The 21,844-nt window shown below is 48.2% G+C and overlaps 1 protein-coding gene and 1 long non-coding RNA gene across 2 annotated transcripts; one reads left to right on the top strand and one right to left on the bottom strand.

Moving 5' to 3' along the window:
- Positions 1-1,908: 1,908 nt before the first annotated feature.
- Pef1 (penta-EF-hand domain containing 1) lies at positions 1,909-17,365 on the bottom strand. The gene is made up of 5 exons (XM_090335372.1): positions 17,224-17,365; positions 7,713-7,986; positions 4,826-4,981; positions 4,243-4,386; positions 1,909-2,356 (listed from the first exon to the last, which is right to left on the bottom strand). Exons 1-5 carry the CDS (start codon positions 17,245-17,247, stop codon positions 2,127-2,129), a joined length of 828 nt encoding a protein of 275 aa, XP_090191498.1. The 5' UTR covers positions 17,248-17,365; the 3' UTR covers positions 1,909-2,126.
- A 258-nt stretch (positions 17,366-17,623) lies between these two features.
- Positions 17,624-18,180, top strand: LOC150062185 (uncharacterized). Its single transcript, XR_016535996.1, has 2 exons — positions 17,624-17,708; positions 17,797-18,180. It is a non-coding gene; the product is annotated as an uncharacterized LOC150062185 (long non-coding RNA).
- Positions 18,181-21,844: the final 3,664 nt, after the last annotated feature.

The following is a 21,844-nucleotide window of genomic DNA, read 5'->3' as shown; positions in this document are numbered from 1 at the left end:
AGTCAAAGGCAGGTCTGGAGGGGCAGTGTGCACAATAAGGTACCATGCTGGAGCCAACTGTGTCCACCAGGGTCCATCCAAGCCTGGGGCCCTCAGCCTTCCTTAGCACACAGACTGAGAGAGGCACCATTCTCTAGAAGGGCTTGGGAGCTGAGAGTGCACTGATTCAAACATATGCGAGACCCTGGTTTCTATTTACACTGTCACATAAAAAAATAAAATCACAATGGCTTTCAGGGAAATAAAAGAGGGCTTTCAGGAAGACAAGCTGACAGCTGGAGCTTCTGCTTCACACTCTTCTCTCCTCCATTGTTGGTAGGACTCAGCCCCACAGTGGGTTGCACCTTTGCCTTGAGGGCCTCTGATGAACTAGAGGGAACCAGCATACCAAGGAGGCATCAGCGAGGAGCACCTCAAGAGCTCTGGGGTACCTGGCAATGTGTGGCAAGCTCCACTACCTAGATGACTGGCATTCAGGAAGGGGGATGTATGCACTGGGCATACAATGGCAGGCATTACCAAGATGGCAGGATTTAGAGTCCACTCTAGGAAGATGTCTCTATGGGTAAAAAATACCAAGCCAGCTGGGAAGGCTCAGAGATTTTGTCATCCACTCTCCGGCCTACCCAGCCCAGCTGGAGCCGAGGCCAGACTTCTCAGGAGTCTGTGGAGGGCACTCTAGGTCTGAATAGGGCTGGCCTCTGGGAACTGGATCTCATCTTATCCTAGGACTTCAGAGTCACAGTAGCAGAGAAGCTAAACCGACTGAGCCTGATCTGCTTACAGGGACTCACTGGCCTGCAAAACTGTCACAGCTGTTCTCCGTCCCCAACCCCATGCCCCCATCCCTCCCTCCTTGGGCTGGGAGCACTCTCCTGAAGGCATCTCTATCACCAAGCTCTTACCTTCATCTCCAAAAGCCAAAGGATAATCACATCATTATCGCTGATAAGGCCCTTTGGTGTTCAGCTTTTAATCGAAATTCTGTCACCTGGTTACGGACACCCAGTATAGAGCGGGTATCGTGTTGAACTAGAGATCCAACTGACAGGAACAGATGGCTATGCTTAGTAAGAACAGGGGAAGTTATGACTATGTAAATGGAGCTTGTCTCAAAAGGTAAAACTCACACCTGAGATAATAAACAGGCCATACTCTGAACAAAGTTTGGGGTGGCTGCTTCCAGATCAAATGCCAACCCTAAAACTTTCATGAAACAAAGTCAGTCTCTTGAGCTGACCCCAGCCATAGAAGTGAACCCAGCAAGGCCTCACCTCACTCTGGCAAGTAAGAACTCCATCCTGGCTGCCACCAAACTGTTTTCCTTCATGGCTTGGTAAACAGTATGTGCTGGATGAAAGAATCAACAAGTGGTTGAATGGATAGGTTTGGAACTAGATGTGGTAGGAAACACGGGACTCCTGAGTTTCATCTTTTATTGAAGCTTATTGTTTTACTGGACTTTTGGCCCCAAATGGAAACACAAATTCTAAAAAACAAAACAAAACAACAAAAAAAAACGTTGGCAATGCAAAGTAATAACTGAGCCCTGGGGACTAAAGCCAAGCAGAACATGGGTGGCAGGCAAGAGGTACAAGCTATGGAGAGCAGCAGCCTGGTCAAAGATGCCCAGATGGCAGAATGCCAGTGCTCCCTGGGCAGGGAGACCCCAGGCAACCAGAGGTTAACACACAGGACACATGGGTGTGTGTGAATCCAAGCCACTGGTCCCAGAGGCAAGTCTCTCTCACGTCCATCAGACTGGAGAGATTGAGGTCATCTGACATGACGCCTGGGTGAGGCTGATGAACACTCACCACTGGCATCAAGGTGTACAGGGGAAGGCTGGAGGCCAGTGCATGGCTGACCACATACTGCCCTGCCCTGGTTCCAGGCTGTGCCGCTCAGGGCATTCAGCTTCTGGTCCTTCCCTAGGTCAGATCCCTGCCTGTGTGGCCACACTTGGTCCCAAGTGAGTAATAAGCACTACTTGGTGGGCTGATGCAAGACAGGGAACAGGGCTGCATCAAGTAAGGGAGGATCTCTCTAGGAGGGACAGGAAAAGAGGCCCACACGCTCTCCCATTGTAAGGAACAGACAAGGCCCTTGGCACGCTCCACTCAGGCTCAAAGCATCCGAGAAGCTGTCATGGTGACGAAGTCTTCAAAGCTGAGCCGAATGTTGCCCTGCACAGCTGTATCCTTCTCCCGGAAGGCCTCCGTCAGCACCTGTAGCTGGGTGCACACCTGGATGAAGCGGTCCAGCTGCATGGCAGGGTTGGCAGAGCGTGGGCAGTAGCGGGAGACCAGGAGCTGAGTGAACTGGGGGCTTAGGTTGTATCCCATCTGGGACAGAGCTGGAGGGGCACAGAGCAGACAACACACTGTTGTGAGCGCCTCCTTGGCCCAGCCTCACAAGGACAGCAGACCAGGGGACTCAGGGATCAGCACAGAAGCATGGCAAGGATGCTCCCCTGAACCAGAAGGCCCTCCCTCTGTTCCCAAGACGCCACTGTTCAGTTAGGGTTCACAGGGTCCCAGGCAGATAGGGGGCTCTGTGGTCATCTCCAATTCCTGTAAGTCACAGAAGGAAGCCCAGGTTCCCACACCACCTTGCCTACAGCAGACTGCAGAGGCAGCAGTGCAGCACATGGGCCTGGCCCATGACAGGCTGGCAAGCTGAGTAGTCTGACCATCCTTCCATCTTACTACTGCTAAAAGAGGGATGACATGCACCTTGTGGATCTAGTCAAGGTTAAAGATGATCTCACACACACTTAGCACAGTACCCAGCACTGGGTATTGTTTTGTTTCTGAGGCAGGGTCTCCCTAGTTAGTCTGAGCTGGCCTTGAACTTGTGATCTTTCAGCCTCCTGAGTGCTTCAGTTACAGGTGTGTATCATAATGCCTGGCTCAACAAGTGTTTCTTTTAATAAAATCATCTTCTCTCCACATGAGCCTACAGTGCTCCCCCATCCCCCAAATGAGATGCATCCTGCTTTCTGCCCTCTTCTCTACATAATTTATCAGCCTAGGCTAAAATCTCAGCAAATCTCCATTTGCTCTGTGGACAATACATACACAAAGCCTGTTTTCTCATCTGTAAAATGGAGACAAGACATTCTTCACCAAATGGTAAGAAGTATAATAAAAAGGGCCTAGTATATGAAAAAATGAAACCTACTAACATGCTTATTACTAACTTGGGACATAGCAAGCATTCACTGATAGTTTTTGCTCCTTTTGTTTTGCGCTAGAAGACCTGGTATTCAAACTCAGGGCCTCGCCACTTCCCTGAGCTTTTGTGTTCAAAGCTGCCACTCTTGGGACACGCTTGAGCCACAGATGCACTCCCAGCTTTTTGCTGGCTAACTGGAGATAAGAGTCTCATAGACTTTCCTGCCCAAGCTGGTTTTAAATCGTAATCTTCAGATCGCAGCCTTCAGGACAGCTAAGATTAAAGGCATGAGCCACGGGAGTCTAGCTAATGTGAGTTTTTCTGTTGTACTACCTCACCAATACCGGTGACTGAGGTCAGCAAGCTATTGGTCAGTGCCGTCCTCCTCTTCTTTCCCACCAGGGACAGATGTAGTGGGCTCACTCCTTCTAGAAGGCCCACAGGCCTTCCTAGTCTTGACTGAAATCCATGACCAGGGCAAAGGATTGGACACTCTGAGTGACCCTTTTCCTTTTAGGTTTGGAAACTCCCACTAGTTCTCATAATCCCATTAGCCACCCGTCCTGTTACCCACCAGCCCAAGCCCGGGGCCCAGGCTGTGGTGTGATAGAGTCAGACAGGATGGAAACCTGCAGCCGGTCTCAGGTCATGTTATCCAACTACAATCAGAGTTGAGAAGACACTACCTTTTAGCAAAAGCGGCTGTTACCTTTCTCAGCCCCTGGGCAGGGCCGTTCTCATCCGATCTGGCAGAAATAGAGGGAAGAGCTACACAAGCCACATAGAGCACATCCCTGGGTGCTATGTTTCCATCCCGAATTCGCACTACCAGTCAGGGCTGCCCCTCGCAGCAATGAGGGAGTCCTGTCACCAGGGAAGCCAGCCCTGATCCTAGCTCCAGGGTCCCTTTCCCCCTGATTTTGCTCAGTGCCCCTGGTCTCAGAAGGGCTTTATGTCTTCACTAAGGACAGCACTTGTGACACATGGGAACTTGGCAGTGAAAATGTCCTCTGTCTGTCTGAGGAGAGGAGAATCTAGCCATGTCCTGTCCACTACTGCCCTCACCTTGCTGCAGCTCTGTGTAGCTGATGGAGCCTGAGCGGTCCCGGTCATACTGCTGGAAGAGGTTCTTCCACTGATGAATGAACTTCCACAGGGCTGAGAAACCATACACATCGATGCGTCCTGACTTTGTCTTGTCAAACATGTCTGGGGGGAGGAGGGAAGAAAGACTTCAGAACTCAGGAGGCCTGCTCCCCAGGCTAGGACTCCACAAAACCACAAAGTCTGAGGCCCAGACACCTGCCCCTGAGACTAGAATCAAACCCAGTACCAGCCTTGTCAGGCTGCCTCAGGCCTACCCCATCCAGTACTGTATCTTCACTGCGAGTCTGAATCTCCACTGACTTCACCTGCTGTCTCCTGTGGGAGGGAGTACCTGCCTGCAGAAACTGAACTGGCCTGTAACCCAGAAGTCAAGAACTTGAGAAAGATCCAGTCTAGGAGAATTCCAGGGAGATCTCCCAGCCTCCTCCTGGGAATACTCACTGGCCCAAGGAATTCTTCTCAGACTGACCACCCAGCCACCCACTATCAACTCTCTGCTGGCTCTTCCCTAGCCAATCCATGGGGAAGGGTGGGGACTCACTAATCATCATGAGGCAGGTCTCGTCATTGAAGGAAGACCAGTTGGAGTTGATGAGGGCCTGCTTTAGCTCCTTGATGGAGATGTAGCCACTGTGGTCAGCATCCACGGACTGGAACCAGGAATAGGCCTCAGGATCCACACTGGGAGGGACCCCACCTGTGGGGAGGAGTGTGAGCCAGGAGAGTCAGGCCCAGGCAACAAGGTCAATTCACAGAAAAGCCAGCAGAGCCTATTTCAGCACCTCCCCGGCTATAAGTCAGCCCTATGCACACAGCCTCACAGATCCACCTCTCTGTCCTCCATTTCACTAAGACATGGCTGGAAGGCTCTCAGGTTTGCAGCTGTTTTCTCTTCCGTGAGTCCTGCTGGCTTTGCTATATAATATTCTAGTCACCTCTCTATTTGATTCTGTGTTTCCTGCCGGTCTCCAGCACATGTAGAATTCTTTGGAAAAGGTGACCTGAGAGATGGAGTGGTAAATGAAAGCGCAGCAGCAACGAAGTCTCTTGGGAACAACTGAGTTAACTGTCTCCATCACACAAGAAAGTATCAGAAACAGCCATGGGTGGTTGTGGAGGACAACCTGACTAAGGGCACAATATGATCTACTTGATGAGAAATCCAGGTCATTCCCCCATCCACCCTCTAAAAACAGCAGTCTCAGAGTAGAAGCTCCCACTGAGGTAAGCGTGCGCGGTGTGCTTTGTGCAGAAAAGCCACAGTGTGGAACCAATACCAGACCTGGATTCAAATCCTGGGTCTGATCCTAAGTGGGATGTGTGATTTTAGGTAAAATGCGTAACCTTTTTTAAGATGTACCCACTTCCCAGGATGGTGTGATACTTATACAAGATAACAGAAAAGGGGCCGGGAAGTGGTAACAGTGCTTGCCTAGCATGCACGAAGATCCGGGTTCAATTCCTCAGTACCACATACATAGAAAAAGTCGGAAGTGGTGCTGTGGCTCAAGTGGTAGAGCTCTAGCCTTGAGATCCCCCAAGGGTAGTGCTCAGGACCCTGAGTTAAAGCCTCAGGACTGGCCAAAAAGAAAAAAAAAAAAGATAACAGAAAAATACGTTTCCTAGCAAAGGCTGCAAAGGATATAGTCGCAGACACGTTCAGAGTGGAAGAAAATCAGCTAGGTCTGCAAGGGTGGCAAGGAGTGAGATGGGAGGGCAGCAGGGGCAGAGGTACAGGGTATGTTCAGAGCATGCCAGAGGGGTTTTATGTGAGTGGAGTTAAAAGGGTGACACCAGGTAGGGAAGCAGAAAAGGCCCTTTAGGATCCTTTTTTTTTTTTTTCCTTTAGGATCTTTCTACCAGCAGAAAGGTATCTCTAATGGTCAAATGTGTCTTCCAGAAAGCTGGTGCTCAAACCCTGGTTGTGCGATCTCCTTGGGACCCCAGTGCAGGTACTGTAAACTACACACCAAAGGTGTATAGTGAGAGGAGAAAAGAGAGCAGCTGAGCACACAAGGCAGGCCTTCCTTTCTCTCCCCTTCTTTTCTCCCTCCCCCTTCTCTGTCTCTGTCTGTCTCTCCCTCTCTCTCTCTCCCACCTCCAGCTCCAGTAATTATAACTAGCCTTAGGCCCTGGAGGGATAAGGCTCAGAGTCAGTGACCTCCTGCAGGCTTCTAGACAAGATTTTAAGGGATATGGAAACCCACTAGAGAGCTGCTGCATTGAAAGCAAATGGCCTGGGCTCTGAGGAGATAAATGTTACTAGCTAGCAGTGCTCAGAACTCCTGAGGTTTGAGTGTCTCCCCAGGGCCACCTGCCCAGGTACACACTGTCAGCAAGGAACTCCCAGGAGGCCTTTCCTATGCACCAAAGTGGGATGCTTTGCTGGTGGCTGAATCTCCTGGGAAAGAGCTGCCTGAAACGAGGTGGTTTTGTTTTTGTTTTTCCAAAGGAAAAAAAGAGAGATTGGGGAGTGGGGGAGAAGGCATGATGACATCCATTTTCCCTGACCTGTTTGAGGCTGCTCAGAAATACTCATTGAGGCTGAAACCCCCACCCAAGGTTTTCTGTTGAATCTCCAAGTCTTTGCCCTGCCTCTGTCCTCCTATTCTAAAGGAGGCCTCTCCTCCTTCTCATCCTCCTTCATGCCTCATTAAATAATAAATACTTCTCTGCTGAGAATACCCTAGGACAAGTCCTCTCAGAATATTCTTTATTAAGCTCAGATGATGTACCCAGTTCTTATCTGCATCCTTTCATTTGATCCTTATCAAATAAAGTGAGGTAATGCCACCACCCCATTTTACAGATGGTGACACTGAGGCTTAAAGAGGAGTAAGTAGCCTGATCTCAAAAGCCAACCTTATTGGGCTCTGGTAGCTCATGCCTATAAACCTATAATACTCAGGAGGCTGAGATCTGAAGAATGTAGTTCGAAGCCAGCCCATGCAGGAAAGTCTGTGAGTCTCATCTCCAATTAATCACAGAAAAAAACTAGAAGTGGTGCTGCGGCTTAAGTGGTAGAGCCCTAGCCTTGAGCAAAAGGAACTCAGGGACAATGCAGGCCCTGAGTTCAAGCCCCAGGACTGGCAAAAAAACAAAAATCCTGGAAGAAAACAAAAGGAGACCTTGTTCATCCTCCCTAGCTTCCTGCTCTTTTCTGTGCCACAACATAACTAACACACAAGATGCTCCTTCAGCCCAGATCTCAGAATGAAGACAGACATGGAGCAGACACTCGCTGCCAACCTGTGGCTGCTGACACCTAAGCAGGAGTAAAGCAATAAACAGAAACACCTGCCACAAGCCGGGAGGTCTGGAGGTATTACTACAGCAAAGCGAGCTGACACAGACTGAAGGGTTGCCTGAGTACCCACAGGAAGATGAGGACGGACTGTGAATGACTCAGGGCCCAAGATCCTACTTACCTTGTCCATAAGGCCCAGGTTGCTGGGCAGCATAGGGACTTGGTGCCCCATAGGGGCCCCCTGGGGCTGCACCGCCATATGGACCTCCAGGAGTTCCAGAAGGAAGCCCCCCCGCACTGGGGTGTCCATAGGGCCCCCCACCAGCTGGCGGTCCATAAGGCCCTCCAGGGGCAGGTCCTCCATAACCACCATACTGCCCCCCGCCATGGGGAGGCCCAGGGTAGTAGCCACCGGGAGGAGCTCCAGGCGCCTGTCCTGGAGCTCCTGGGCAGCCCTGTGGAAGGAAAAGACAGCAGTTAGGATGAGGAGGCCAGAAACTAGCACAGCACAGCACAGCACCTTGCCACTGCCACTTTCTCAGCAGGCAGGGTGCCTGACGCCCTGGGTCAGAGGAATAAGCCCAGGCTTCCTGGGAAGGTCCCACCAGCACAGCTCAGAGTCAAAGGCCTCCAGAGGGCTGAGATCAAGTCTGCTCTGCTACTTTACATTCAGCTTTCAGCAGGCATGGATGTGCATGGAACCAGATGGCATTCCAAATGCTGGCCTGCAGGCACCCCATCTCCACCCGCAGGATTCTCAGCACACAAGCCTGACCTCAACAGTGACACCGATAATTCTACAGCATGGACCCGGGCCAGCCTCACTCCTGACTCTGCAGCCAGCAGGGAGACCCAAGACCCAAGGCAGTATGATTCCTTGGCAAGAGACCAGTTCAGGCGCTGCTACTTACCAACTGGATTGCTAGTCATTAAGCCTCAGGGTGTTCAACTGCAAAATGGGAACAATAATGCTGGCTACCTCAGGCTAACAAGGGGACAAAAGAAAGTGCTCTGACACAGAGGAGGGAACTCAAATGCAGACTAGTCACAGAGACTGGGGCAAGGGTTATAGGCAGATAGGTCTAGAACCCAAGTCTCCCAGCCAGGGCGATGTGGATTTCAGCATACATGGGGGGGGGGGCATTTTCCCCCTTCTCCATCTCTGTATACCTGTAGCCTAGGACACCATATGTCCCTAAACAGACAACAAAGGCCTGGCAGAAAGCAGGCTCAGCTCATCTGCAGATCAGCTCAACTCCAGGACATATAGAGCAGCTGGCCCAGCTCTGAGGACAGTATAGGTTCTATACATGCTGTAGATCTTGTAGATCTGCTTGTAAATGCCCCAGTGGCTTAGCACTGAGAGCCTGGGCTTTCTTTTTCTTTCCTCCTCTTCCTCCTCCTCCTCCTTCTTCTCCCCGCTTTTTTTTTGTTTGTTTGTTTTTGTCATGGGCCTGGGCACTGTCCCTGAGTTCTTTAGCAAGGCTGGTGCTCTACCACTTTGAGTCACAGCACCACTTCCAGTTTTCTGGTCATTAATTGGGTGATTAAAGAGTCTCACAGACTTTCATGCCTGGGCTAGTTTTGAACTGCGATAGTCAGACCCCAGCTTCCTGAGTAGCTAGGATTATAGGCTACCAGTGCCCGGCTTGAGCCTGCTTCTTTACAAATAAAATACAGAGCAATCCTTTCCCTATTGGATTGTGAAATAAATGCGAGCAAACTTGGTTACTTTCATTTTTATCTGAAGAATGCTTTGGTAAAATAAGATAAATACAATTGATAAAGAAAGTTGCTTCAGCCAGTGCAGTGGCTCATGTTTGTAATTCTAGCTACTTAGGAGGCTGAGATCTGAGGATCAAGGTTCAAAGCCAGCTATGGCACAAAAGTAACTGAGACTCTTTTTTGTTTGTTTTATTTTTGGCCAGTCATGGGGCTTGAATTCAGTGTCTTAGCACTGTCCTTGGGCTTTTCTCAGGGCTAGAGCTCTACCACTTGAGCCACAGCACCACTTCCAACTTTTTCTATGTATGTGGTACCAAGGAATTGAACCTGGGCCTTCATGCATGCCAGGCAAGCACTCTACCACTAGGCCAAACTTCCAGCCCAGTACCTGAGACTCTTATCTCCGATTAACCTCCAGAAAATGGGAAGTGCGGCTTGGCTCAAGGGTAGGGTGGTAGCCTTGAGCTGAAGAGCTCAGGGACAATACCCAGGCCGAGTTCAAGCCCTATGACCTACCAAAAAAAAAAAAAAGTAAGAGAGAAAGTTGCTTCATAGCCCTGACCATGCAGGCCTTGCTGAGTTCTGACAAGACTTGGAATCTTCATCAGAGGAACTCAAAGAGAGCTTGGAAAGCACCAGCACAAGGGAAACACTCTCACAGCAGAGCCCAGTATGAAGCAAAGGATCACATAAGCACTGCTGCACTGTTTTTTACTATATGACCCACTACTGTCAACAAGGGGCCTGGGCATGTAAACCCTGAGGGACATTCTCAAGGAGTTCAGTTAGCACAGAGGCATAGGACATTTGTCATACCAAATAGCTAAGGAACAGCACAAGAAACAAGGGTAGATCCGGACACATAAACCACTATCCCAGGACAGCCAAGGAAAGGGAAAAAATGCAACGAGTTTTCCCGAGAAGGTGGCATTGAGCTAGAAGAATCATCAGAGGAGTGGGAGAGATGTGACAAGAGGGATACCTGGCCTGAAGACCAGTCATAAAACCTAGGCTTCCCATTTTCATATGAGGAAACTAAGGCTGAGAGAAGGGAAGGAATGTGCCCAAGCCATTTTGTGAGTAAAGGCAGAGGCAGGGCCAGGCTGTTCCCCCAAAGTAGCCTACACCCAATGGCTCCCAATGCCTTCTGCCATAGCTCCTTCCCTCAGCACCAGAGAACAGGGTCCAGGGATCATGGAAGAGGGAGGTGGGCAGGGACTCTGCAGAGTTTGAACCCCTCCAAAGCACAAGCTGGACAGCAAACCACGAAGCAAGCATCTGCTCCATGCTACCGCCCATTGCCACTGCGGGCAATGTCACAGCTGTACCAGGGCACCTGAGCACAGCCCTTCCACCTGGGAACAACTGCCACGACAACAAAGCACTCGGTCTTCTTTCCCTCCAGGCTATCCTAGTCCAGGAGCCCATGGGGACAGGGCAGTCTGGCAACATCAACATCCTTGCCTTTCTACCCCATGTTAACTCTCACATGTGGTTTATCAATACAAACACTCCCTGCAGAATCTCACCAACACTCCCCTAATAAGAAAAGGGAAGAGGATGGTAAGTCTATTTCTCAGATGAAGAAACTAAGGTACAGAGCTGTTAAATGACTTCATCCAGCAGGCATTTACAGAGCAACAACACAGGCTTAGGGGCACAAAACCAAATGGAATCCTTCCCTGGAAGAGTCCACAGTATGATATGATCTGATTCAGTGCCTGCAGAAAACTATTTCGATCTACTTACATGCTGCCAAAGAATCATAGCCTAAGAAATAGATTCTGTTTGCTGAGCAAATAAACAAATGACCTATAAACAACCTGTGAAGAGAATCAAGGAAGGATTCCCACGAGAGGCAAAAGTGACAGTGGCGTTGGTCCTTGGAGCCAAGGCAGGAATACAGTGTGAGCCCAGAAAAACAAGACCTTTATAGCCTCGTGACCAAGCACTCTCTCTGCCTTTCAGTTGACGGGCAGGTACTTTCCTCTGCTCAGTGTCTCCTCCACCCAACAGTAAGCTCCCTGGGTCTCATTCATCATGGTCCCCAGGGCTCAGTACAGCTTAGAGAATTCCAGTGGTGGTGTGGAAGATGAGCAGGTGGGAGGCAGCAGCAGAACATGGACCAGACAACACAGCCCAGGAAGGGGAGAACAGGAGGGATTCTGAAGCTATTTCAGAGACAGACTAGACATGACTTGGCAACTAATTAGATTAGGAAAGAGGTGGAGGGGGAGCACGGAGAGGAAAGTATTCGGGTGACTCAGGTTTCTAGCTTGCACAAGATGAAGGATGTGCAGCAAGTGAGGCTGACTCCAGGCCACTGAGTTGTGAGTAAAGGTCTGAGCCAGAATTGTAAAACAGAGACCATAACTGCACAAGTTTTCATACTACAACATGCTACCAACCCTTTCTAGAATTTTCCCAAAAGCATTTCATACCAACAAACATAAGACTGAAGCAGAGGAAGCCAAAAGACAGGAAGTTCAGTAACCACGGTTTCTAAAGCATCACAGAAAAAAACAAAAACAAAAACAAAACTACCTCTAGGTCTTTAGCTGACTGAAGATTTGATGTGTTGCTTCCAGCTCAATCATTTTTCACTGATCCCCAACTCTAAGAGGTAAGGAATATTATCTCCATTTTAGAGATGACAAAGGGAAGGCACAGTTTAACAACACACCTGAGCGTGTAGCTAGAATGAGCAAGCTGGGACCAGGTTTGATGATGCAAGTCTGTAATCCCAGCTACTCAGAAGTTAGAAGCAAGAGGATCATGGTTCAAGACAAGGCCAAAGCTTGAGAAACTAAAACCAAAAGAACTGGGGAGGTAGCTCCAGAAGCAGAGAACTCTAGAGCAGTAAGCTCTAGGCCCTGGTGCAATCCCTAGAACTGCCAAAAAAAAAAAAAAAAAAGAAAAAAGAAAAAAATGAAAGGATGCCTTTTCAACAGGGGGAAAGGAAAAGAGGAAAAACTGGGGGTATGTGATATTGTTCAGCACCTGCAGGCCCAGAAATCAGAGAGCCTCAGAAGAATCTTATTTTGGGGCCGGGAGTTTGGCCTAGTGGTAGAGTGCTTGCCTACCATGCACAAAGACCCAGGTTCGATTCCTCGATACTACATACATAGAGAAAAGTTGGTGCTGTGGTTTGAGTGGTAGAGCACTAGCTTTGAGGGAAAATCCAAAGACAGTGCTCAGGCCCTGAGTTCAGTCACCAAGACTGTCAAAAAAAAAAAAAAAAGAATCTTATTTTTTTTCGACATTCTGGAAGAGACCCCAAAGACCCTTCTGTCCAACCTCTCTATCTATACCAGAGTCTGCACCACCACTGTCTGTGCTCCTGCACAGACAGTGAGCCTGTCCCCTCCCAATTCATAAAGTCCTGCAGTTCCCTTTAGCTCCCGGGCTCATTCTTCCTCTAGAGAGCCTCAGATATCAAAGGCTGAGCAAGGATGAAGAAAGGCTACATTACAGATAAGCCTGAATCTTAGAGCTACTCCAACTGCCTGCTCAGAGAGGAAGCCCAGGCTAAGGGGTTAAAGCTGAACTGTTAAATAATCACGAGGCCCAAAGGAATGGTTCAGGCACTTGCCAACATAGCCTCTTGAAATATTTAAAGGAAAATAACATGCAGCCGATGAACAATGAGCCAAGAACTGTCCCAAGCCTTCAATTACCACTCTTATGCTAATACCCAAATCTTTGTCTCCAGATTCATCACCCTGAGATGCACACTCATATATCCACCTGCCTCCTGACTTTTTCTCTAAGCCTGTGCCTCTTTCTGTTCCCTCTCATGGTGCCTTTTGCCACCCAGTCATGCAAATCCAACGCCTTAATGCACTCCTGGGCACCTTTCTTTCCTCCCTCAATTAAGCACCAAATATTCTCAACTCTAGCTCCTGGTTTTCAAGCCAACCTTCAATAGCTTCAAAACTCCCTGCCTCAGTCTCTCCTGATTCAATCCATTCTCATAGGCCCCTACAGCAAAGACTCCAAAAGGGTAAATAACACAAAACCCTTCTAGATCTCTTAGGTACTCTTAGAAGGAAATCACATATCCCTCAAAGATATACAAGACCCTTTGGAATCTGACCCTGGCTTCCATTTCTGGTCTTATTTCTTGCCCCCTTATTATTACAACGAACTGATTTTAAAATTCCTCCAGAATACTGGGCTATCTTACTGGCTTGATCTTTGTGAATTTATTTCATCTATCAGAATACAAATTTTTTTCCTGCCTGTCCTGTTGCTTGAACTTAGGGCCTGTGCATTGTCCTTGAGCTTTCAAGGTTAGCACTCTACCACTTCACAGCACTACATTTGAGCTTTTTCTGTGTATGTGATACCAAGAAATTGAACCCAGGGCTTTGTGCATGCTAGGTAATAGGTAAACACTCTACCACTGGGCCACACTCCCAGCTCCCTGAGTTTCTTTTGCTCAGGGCTGGTACTCTTCCACTTGAGCCACAGTGCCACTTCTGGCTTTTTCTGTTTATGTGGTACTAAAGAATGGAACCTAGGGTTTCATGCCTGGTAGGCAAGTACACTACCACTAAGCCAGATTCCCATGCCAAAATACAATTTCTTTCTTCACCCAGCTAACTCCTCCTGGTGATTTAGTTTGTGGCCTGCTGATAGACAAGGTGTGTTCCTGTTGTGCTTAGTGCCTTATACTTACTCCCATTTAGTACCAACACAATGAGCCTACAACCTATATACCTGCATTCCTCCCACATGCAGAATTTACTGCATGCCACACATGATGTCCAGCACTTGACATGGGTTATCTCATTGAATCTCGTGTGTGTGTGTGTGTGTGTGTGTGTGTGTGTGTGTGTGTGTGTGTGTTGCGCATGCGCATGTGCAATGGGGGGGGGCGGCAGCATCATTTCTGGAGCTTGAACTCAGGGCCTGGGCACCGTCCCTTAGCTTTTTTCCATTCAAGGTTGGGGCTCTACCACTTAAAGCCACGGCTCCACTTCTGACTTTTTGGTGGTTAATTGTAGATAAGAGTCTCATGGACATTCCTTCCCTAGACTGGATTAGAATTGAGATCCTAAGACTTCAGCCTCCAGAGTATCTGGGATTACATGTATGAACCACCTGCAACTGGCTTACCTCTCTTAATCTTCATAATAAGGTCATCTATATTGCTATGTTGTTGGTCTAAAAGAAGGGGAATGAAATTCTTGTACAAAAGTAGCAGACCAGGGATTTAAAGTCCAATCTCTGGCCCCAGAGATCAAGCTCTGAAACCACCATGGGATCAAAAGGTGCATGACTTTTACCACTCCAACATCCAGACTATGCTTGAATACATGAGCTGGAGGTGGTGGAAAATTACAGGAATTGTGACTTTGCAATAGGCTGAAACACACCCCTAGGGCTATGTAGTGGGTGGAGGAGAAGCAGAACTGACAGAGTCTCTGGACAATTTAAAACAACCAGTTTCCTTTTATAGCACGCCTAGAATGAGGAAGCTAATAACAGTAAGGTGGGGAGGGGAGGGGAGAAAGCTATTTCTTCTATTCCAGACACTTTCCTTTCAGTGCTCCTTTTGAATTTCTCATTGCAAGCATAGGCCCAGGAAGCATGGTGTGGTGAGAGTAAAAGTGGCAAAATCTTTTGGGACAGATATCTTTCCAGTCAGCTGTTGTGGCCATCTGGTTATAATGATAATTTTGTATGGCCTGCGAATGATGTCATAAATATTCACATGGCCCTTGGCAGAAAAGTTTCTCTACCACTGCTTTAGATGGTCTGGGCATATAATAACTGAGGGGCCAAAAGCGTGGCCTAGTGGTAGAGTGCCTGCCTAGCATGCACAAAGCCCTGGATTCCACATACACAGAAAAAGCCAGAAGTGATGCTGTGGCTCAAGTGGTAAAGCCCAAGGACAGCCAGGTGCAGTGGCTGTAATCCTGTAATCCTAGTTACTCAGGAGGCTGAGATCTGAGGATCAAGGTTCAAAGCCAGCTGGGGTACAAAAAGACTTGAGATTCTTATCTCCAACTAAGCTCTAGAAAATGGGAAGTGGGGCTTGGCTCAAGAGTAGGGCAGTAGCCTTGAGCTGAAGAGTTCAGGGACAATGCCCAGGCCCCAGAGTTCAAACCCTATGACCAACAGAAAAAAAAAGGGGGGTGCTATTTACCAGGCGTCAGTGACTCACACCTGTAACTCTAGCTAGTCAGGAGGCTGAGATCTGAGGATCACTGAGGCCAGCCTGGCAGAAAAGTCTCCATGAGACACTTATCTCCAACTAACCACTCAAAAACTGGAAGTAGCCCTGTGGCTCAAGTGGCAGGGTTCTAGCTTTGAGCACAGAGATGCTCAGGAACAGCACCCAGGTGCTGAGTTCAAGCCCCACAACCAAACAAAAAAGGTGTGCTCTTTCAACAAGCTCTCAGGATTACAGAACAACCACTGAGATCCAGTGTACTATGGCAATATTTCCCCAACTGTGTTCTTCAGTGGAATTTCATGGTTACATACATTTAAAAAACGCTATATATTCCATTCCTTTCTGGCAGACTTACAATATACATTGGCAAGTTAAGAATTCTAAGATAAAGTTATCCAGATGTACTAAAGAGAGTATTGGGTAAATTTACTTGACAATACCCATTCAGAAAACAGAATGGAGTTGGGGTAACACTGTTGGTATACTTCTTCCTAACCCCAGTCCCTGTTCGCTCTAGCCATTCTCCTTACCTCTTAAGTTTGCAATGAAAGAAGTTCTAAGCTACAGCTGGCCTCATCACTCCCCCTCCTTTCCCCCCATCATGCACACCCTCACTATGTAAATCTTTTATGACAGTTAATCTCTCTGGGCTTGTTACTTGGCTGTACACTGAGACTGGTAATCCCAGCCTGCCCTACAGGGCTTTCATAATCGACACATTTGGAGGACCAAATGGCATGTAAACTGTACAAGGCTTCACTTCATGCAAGGAGCCTTAATATATTTATCTTATATTCAACACTCTATTTGATTGTTTGCCACCTTTATTTTCCTGCAGGGGTTTGATTTCTTAAATTACTGTGTGATTTGGGCAACCTTTAGGATTGTTTCCTCTTCTGTAAAATGAGGCTAGTAAAAACCACTAGCAGTTTTGTAAATATCAAAATGTCAAAAGGCAACACATTGCACCTTACTATGTACCTAAATGCCTTGCAAACATCACCTCAATATTCTTCAGAAGAGCTATACAAGGTAGATCCTTCTTAATCTGGTTCTGTTTCAGAGGAAGACATTTTGGTTCAGAAAAGCAAGGTATCTCACTCGAGGGCTCAAAACGATCCTAAGTAATGGGGCCCAAGATGTGGCCCTTCTTCTGACTCCAAACCGGGTCAGAACTCCGGGGTATGGCGTTCTTGCCTGACTGGCGATGGGCTGGCTGGCTTCTGGCCTTGCCTCTGCTGCCTGACCACCCATCTTCTCTGGGTTGCACTTTTCCTGCCCATGCAGTGACGTCGGACAGTCCAGTGACCCAATCAGCACACTTGGAGCACTGCCAACACCCAGCCTCTCCAGATCCTTCTGCCGCGGTGGGTGGGGGTGAGTGGGAAAACCAGTTTCCAGCCCCCGCCCTGAGCGAAACCGAGGGAAGCCGACGTCTGCACACGTCGAGGCGGCGCTGGCGGCTCCGCCCCGGCCATTCACCGGGACGCCCGGCGGCCCAGCCCGGCCTCGCCGGCCCAGGGTCTCTAAATGCCTGACCGTGTCACCAGGGGCGCCACACTCCCTCGCTGACGCGTGGTCTCTCGTGACGTAAGCCGGGAGCGACTGACGCCCCTCCTCCTCCCCCCTCCTCCCCGGCGCCAGGCTTCTCCGAAGGCACCTCGGCGAGAAAAAGACCATGGAGAAAGCAGGGAGAGAGAACGGCGACGCCGCGGGTGGGGAGGGGGCGAGTCTGGACTTGTCCTAGCCTCTCCCTGGCTTCGTGGGCTCCACACTCACTCACCTGTCCGTAAGGATAGCTGGCCATGGCGGCTCTGACGTCACACACGGGTGAAGGGCGGGGCTTCCTGCGATGCAAGCCTCCTCTCGCGCGGCGCCGGGGGGGAAATGGGAGGGGCGGAACTTGCTTCTGATTGGACGCTCCGAATGCCAATCCTCTGTGAGGTCGGCTAACGGAAGTGACGCCGAGGGCGGTGGGCGTGCGCCTGAAGCACAGACGTAGAGACGCTCAGGGCCGGATGGGGTCTCCGGAGCTGCTGGTGGTTTTACTAGAGCGCTTGTTTCTCCCTTCCCGGACGTAGAAGATGGCCCCGGGGTCGGTCAGGCCAGGATATTTCGTGAGAAGCCTGGGTCGGGTGTTGCTGCGTCGAGCATGTTCTAACCTGGCAAGTGGGACGCTTGCTAGTGGCGTCATTGCCGTCGTCACGCCGAGTTCCCGCCCACGAGGCTGCCGTGACTAGGAGGGACCGGGCGAGACCTCCTCGGAGGGTAACGGGGAAGGACGAGGGGTTCTGTGCCGTCGAGACCCGGAGCCGAGCGAAGAAAATCAGACGATCCCGCGCCTCTTTCTTCACAGATGGGGAAACAGCGCCAGAAAGCCAGTGACCGACCCGTGCTCGGTCACGACCGAGCGCGGCCTGGACCCGGGGTCCGCGGAGGCCTCAGCGCCCGGCGGGGACGTCCGGACGGCGAGCCCTAGTCACGGAATAAAACAAAGGCCACACGCGCACCTCTTGAGGCTCCTACACTTGTTTGCACGCTTATTTGATTAACTGGCTGAGTTCGAAGTAGGCATTCTCCATGGGGGGGGGGGCAGCCAGAGTTGAGATTGCTCAAATGCCACATCTGGTGATGCCATTTGGTGGCTTTAACTTCTCCAAGGGCTTCCCATCACTTCCCCCCTCCCCCCCGTTTGACATTTTATTTGTTGGACTACATAAAATAGTTTTATTTTGGTAAAGGTCTTTTTTTTTTAAATCCTGAGTATTTTCTTTTTCATAACTCTTACAGTAAAATTTAACCTATTTTCAAGACTCTACATGACCTGAACCTTGCTTGAGTCACCAGACCTCCTTTCTGCCCATTGCTATCTTGCTAGCCTGGTCACTCCTTGGGTCCAGTTCATCCTGCCTCCAAGTCTTTTGTGTGGGGGGGGCAGTTATGTGGCTTGAACTCAGACTGGGCACTGTCCCTGAGCTTCTCAGCTACTACCACCCCACTCTTGAGCCAAGTCCCACTTCCCATTTTCTAGAGATTAATAGGAGATGAGTCTCAGGTCCTTTTGTGCCCAGGCTGGCTTTGAACCTTGATCCTCAGATCTCCACCTGGCTTTGCCTCCAAGTCTAGATCACCTCTTATCTCTTTCTTCAATTTCCATGGGATGGCTTCTTTTTGTCATCTAGGTCTTAGTTGAAATATCATGCCATAGTGGGATCTTTCTTCCTTTCTTTTTTCTTTCTCTTTGTTGTTGTTGCCATTGATTATAGAGCTTGAACTCAGGATCTAGGTGCTTTCCCTAAGCTTTTTTGCTCAAGGCTAATGCTCTACCGCTTTTATTTGCCAGTCCTGGGACTTGAACTCAGGGCCTGGGCACTGTCCTTGGACACTTAAGTGTTCAAGGCTTGTGCTCTGCCACTTGAGGCACAGCTCCACTTCTGGCTTTTTCTGAATAGGTGGTACCATGGAATCAAACCCAGGGCTTCATGCTTGCCAGGTGAGCACTCCACCACTGGGCTATACTCCTGGCCCTCTTACTTTTTCCTAATTATTACCTGTCACTAGTTGAGTTTTCCTCAGGGTTTATGTATGTGGTAGAATTGTCCTTATTTACTTCCCTGTCTCCAGCATCTAAAATAAAGTCTGGTATCCATAACTCCAATAAACGTTACTTGCTATCATAATTATACATGCATTAAGTATTCTGTAATGTTTAATTTTCACCATAGTGTTGAGATAAATACTGTTACCCATTTATAATGAACTGGGCTGAAAGAAGCTAAATGATTTAATATTGAAAAGAGCTGGGCATGGTAGCACATGCCTGTAATCCCAGCACTTGGAAGGCTAAAGTAGGAGGATTTATAGTTCAAAGACAGCTTGAGCTGCATAGTGAAATTCTTGTCTCAAAAAAAAAGAAAAGGAGAGTCTTAAGATGTGACCCCAATTTCATACCATTTTAACTACTCTCAGTACTTAATAGTTGGTTGCATTGTTACAAGAGTCCTCAGCCAGAGGCCTGATTCTGGGGAATTGTTCACAGACTAAGTCTAGTCAACCATATACAAAAGACAAAACAGAAAAGAAGTGATAGTGGATACAGGAAGCTATTCAGTATGGCCACTCTGGAAGGGTCCTCAGTCTTGCTTTTGAGGAACAACAGTTTTGAAGGGTTATATAAGAGAGGAACAAATGGCAAGAATTGTCCTTCATTAAACAGGCCTGGTCAAATTGTGGTCTGTGGCTGATTTTTATCCCAGGATAAATGACTTTCTTAGGGATTGTTTTGGCTTGTTACAAATGTTTATCCATCAGACCTGTTGTTCTTGGTTCCTGAGGTGCCTGTAGGACTGCGTGACTAACAGAAACAAGGCAGAAAAGCAAGATGGAGTTCTTTAGGTCAACAGCTGGACTCTTCTTTAGGTTTAGGACAGTGATATGATACTTGTAGGTACTGCTCTGGTGGTCTGGATTGGGAAACTCAAAGTCATTCTAGGTATAATGTCACAGCCTGTAATCCCCAGCAGTGAGGAGGCTGAGACAGGAAGATTGAGGGTTTGAGGTCAGCCTGAAATACATAAGATCTTCAAAACAAAACAAAAAATGCTGAAGCTAGGCACTGGTGACTCATGCTTGTAACCCTAGCTACTTAGGAGGCTGCAATCTGAGGATTGAGGTTCGAGTCCAGCCTGAGTAGAAAAGTCCTTGTGAGATTTTTTATCTCCAATTAATCATTCAAAACCAGAAGTGGAACTGTGGCTCGAAGTGGTAGAGCACTAGCCTTGCGCAGAAACAACCCAAGGACAGTGAATGCTCAGGCCCTGAGTTCAAGCCCCAGGACCAACTTTTTTTTTTAATCTGGTAGTTGTCAGTCTATTAATGATATCCCTACAAACTTGAAAATATCTTGGTGCTTTCAACCTTGAAGGCGAAGGATTACCAGCTTCAGATAAGCATTCCTTAAATGATTAACATGCTTACGTGCAGAGTAGACCAGGAATGGAGTTTAAGGTAATAAAAGGAGATAGAGAAGAAATGAAGGCAGAAATGTCAAGGTTTTATCTTGCTTTGGTTTACCCGTTGGGGTGTCTAGATCCACCTCTAAGCCCCTGTTCCGGTATATTCTTCTCACCTTTATAGCCCTACAACCTAAGAAATATTGCTGGAATTCAGTTGCAAAATCTTAAAAGGGAAGAAGTTCTGAAGTATGGGGCTAAAGGTCAAGGGGATGTTTACCCAGAAAGAATGGCAACACCTGGCCTATAAACAGGCCATGTGACAGCACACTCATTCTACAAACACGTCAGTCTATTGAGTTCCCATACTTACCAGGCTGTTCTGGGTGTTAAGGACTCATTGCTTATGAGAATTCTTTCCCCAGCTCACCTCTGTCCCAGCCTAAGGCTTAGCTGTTGCATATCTTCACAATTTTTTTGGGAGGGAGGCAGTCAGACACCAACCAAAGCCAACCTATAGGCTATGTCTCAGAGATCCAGGTGTGTTTATTTTGGAGGAAGCTAAAAGAGACACTAAAAACAATCCACTCACTTCTCAAAACCTCAACTACTTGAGGCAGATAGAGGAGGGTGGGGATATTCCTATTATTGTTTCAGTTTTAGCCAAAAGGGGGAAAGTTGGATTCAACCCTTTGGAGAGCATCAAGTATTTTCTTCCCAGAGCTCATAAAAACACCATTGTTGACCCATCATCAGAGGTAAGGCTGAAGTTGATCATGGAAGGGCCAGCCAGTGAAAAGTAATTTTCCCTCAGGCCTCCTGGCTGGGTGCCAAGCTCCTGTATGACTTTCTGAGAAGGAATGCCAACATCCACCTAATTATTATGGAATTAATTCTCTTTGATTCCAACTAGATCTAGTTCTGGAATTGAGATTATAGTGGGTGTTTGTGGAAAGTGATTTGCAGCTTTCCATAGAACCAACCAAAGAATGAGAACAGCAGATGTGGCAGTTTGGTCAACTACCCTTCCATTAGGGAATTACAAAGAATACATTGATATATTCCATTCTTATAAATTACCCAGGACATTTTTTTGTTAAGGCTTGTAAGGGGTTAACAGGCCACATGTGAAGAAAATCTAATTGGTATCTGTTGAATTGTGGTGACCAAGGAAATAAGGACAAAAACGATTTAAATTCCAAAAGACATAAAATTTGGATGTGTGGGACAGAAGGAGTCTTTACAGAATAAATATGCAACAACCTTTCTTCTGTTTTTTTGTTTGTTTTTAATGCTAGGGCCTAGGAACTGTCCCTCAGCTTTTCATTTCGGGTGGGCACTCATCACTTGAGGCACAGCTCCACTTCTGACTTTTTTGCTAGTTAGTTAGAGGTAAGAATCTCATGGACTTTCCTGCCTGAGCTGACGTCAAACTGGGATCCTTAGATCTCA

This window comes from Megascapheus bottae, chromosome 6 (assembly GCF_031878675.1).
Source record: "Megascapheus bottae isolate mThoBot1 chromosome 6, mThoBot2.hap1, whole genome shotgun sequence".
Taxonomy (NCBI): domain Eukaryota; kingdom Metazoa; phylum Chordata; class Mammalia; order Rodentia; family Geomyidae; genus Megascapheus; species Megascapheus bottae.
Note: the sequence above shows the minus strand (reverse complement) of the source record. Positions and strands in the feature narration are given on the sequence as shown.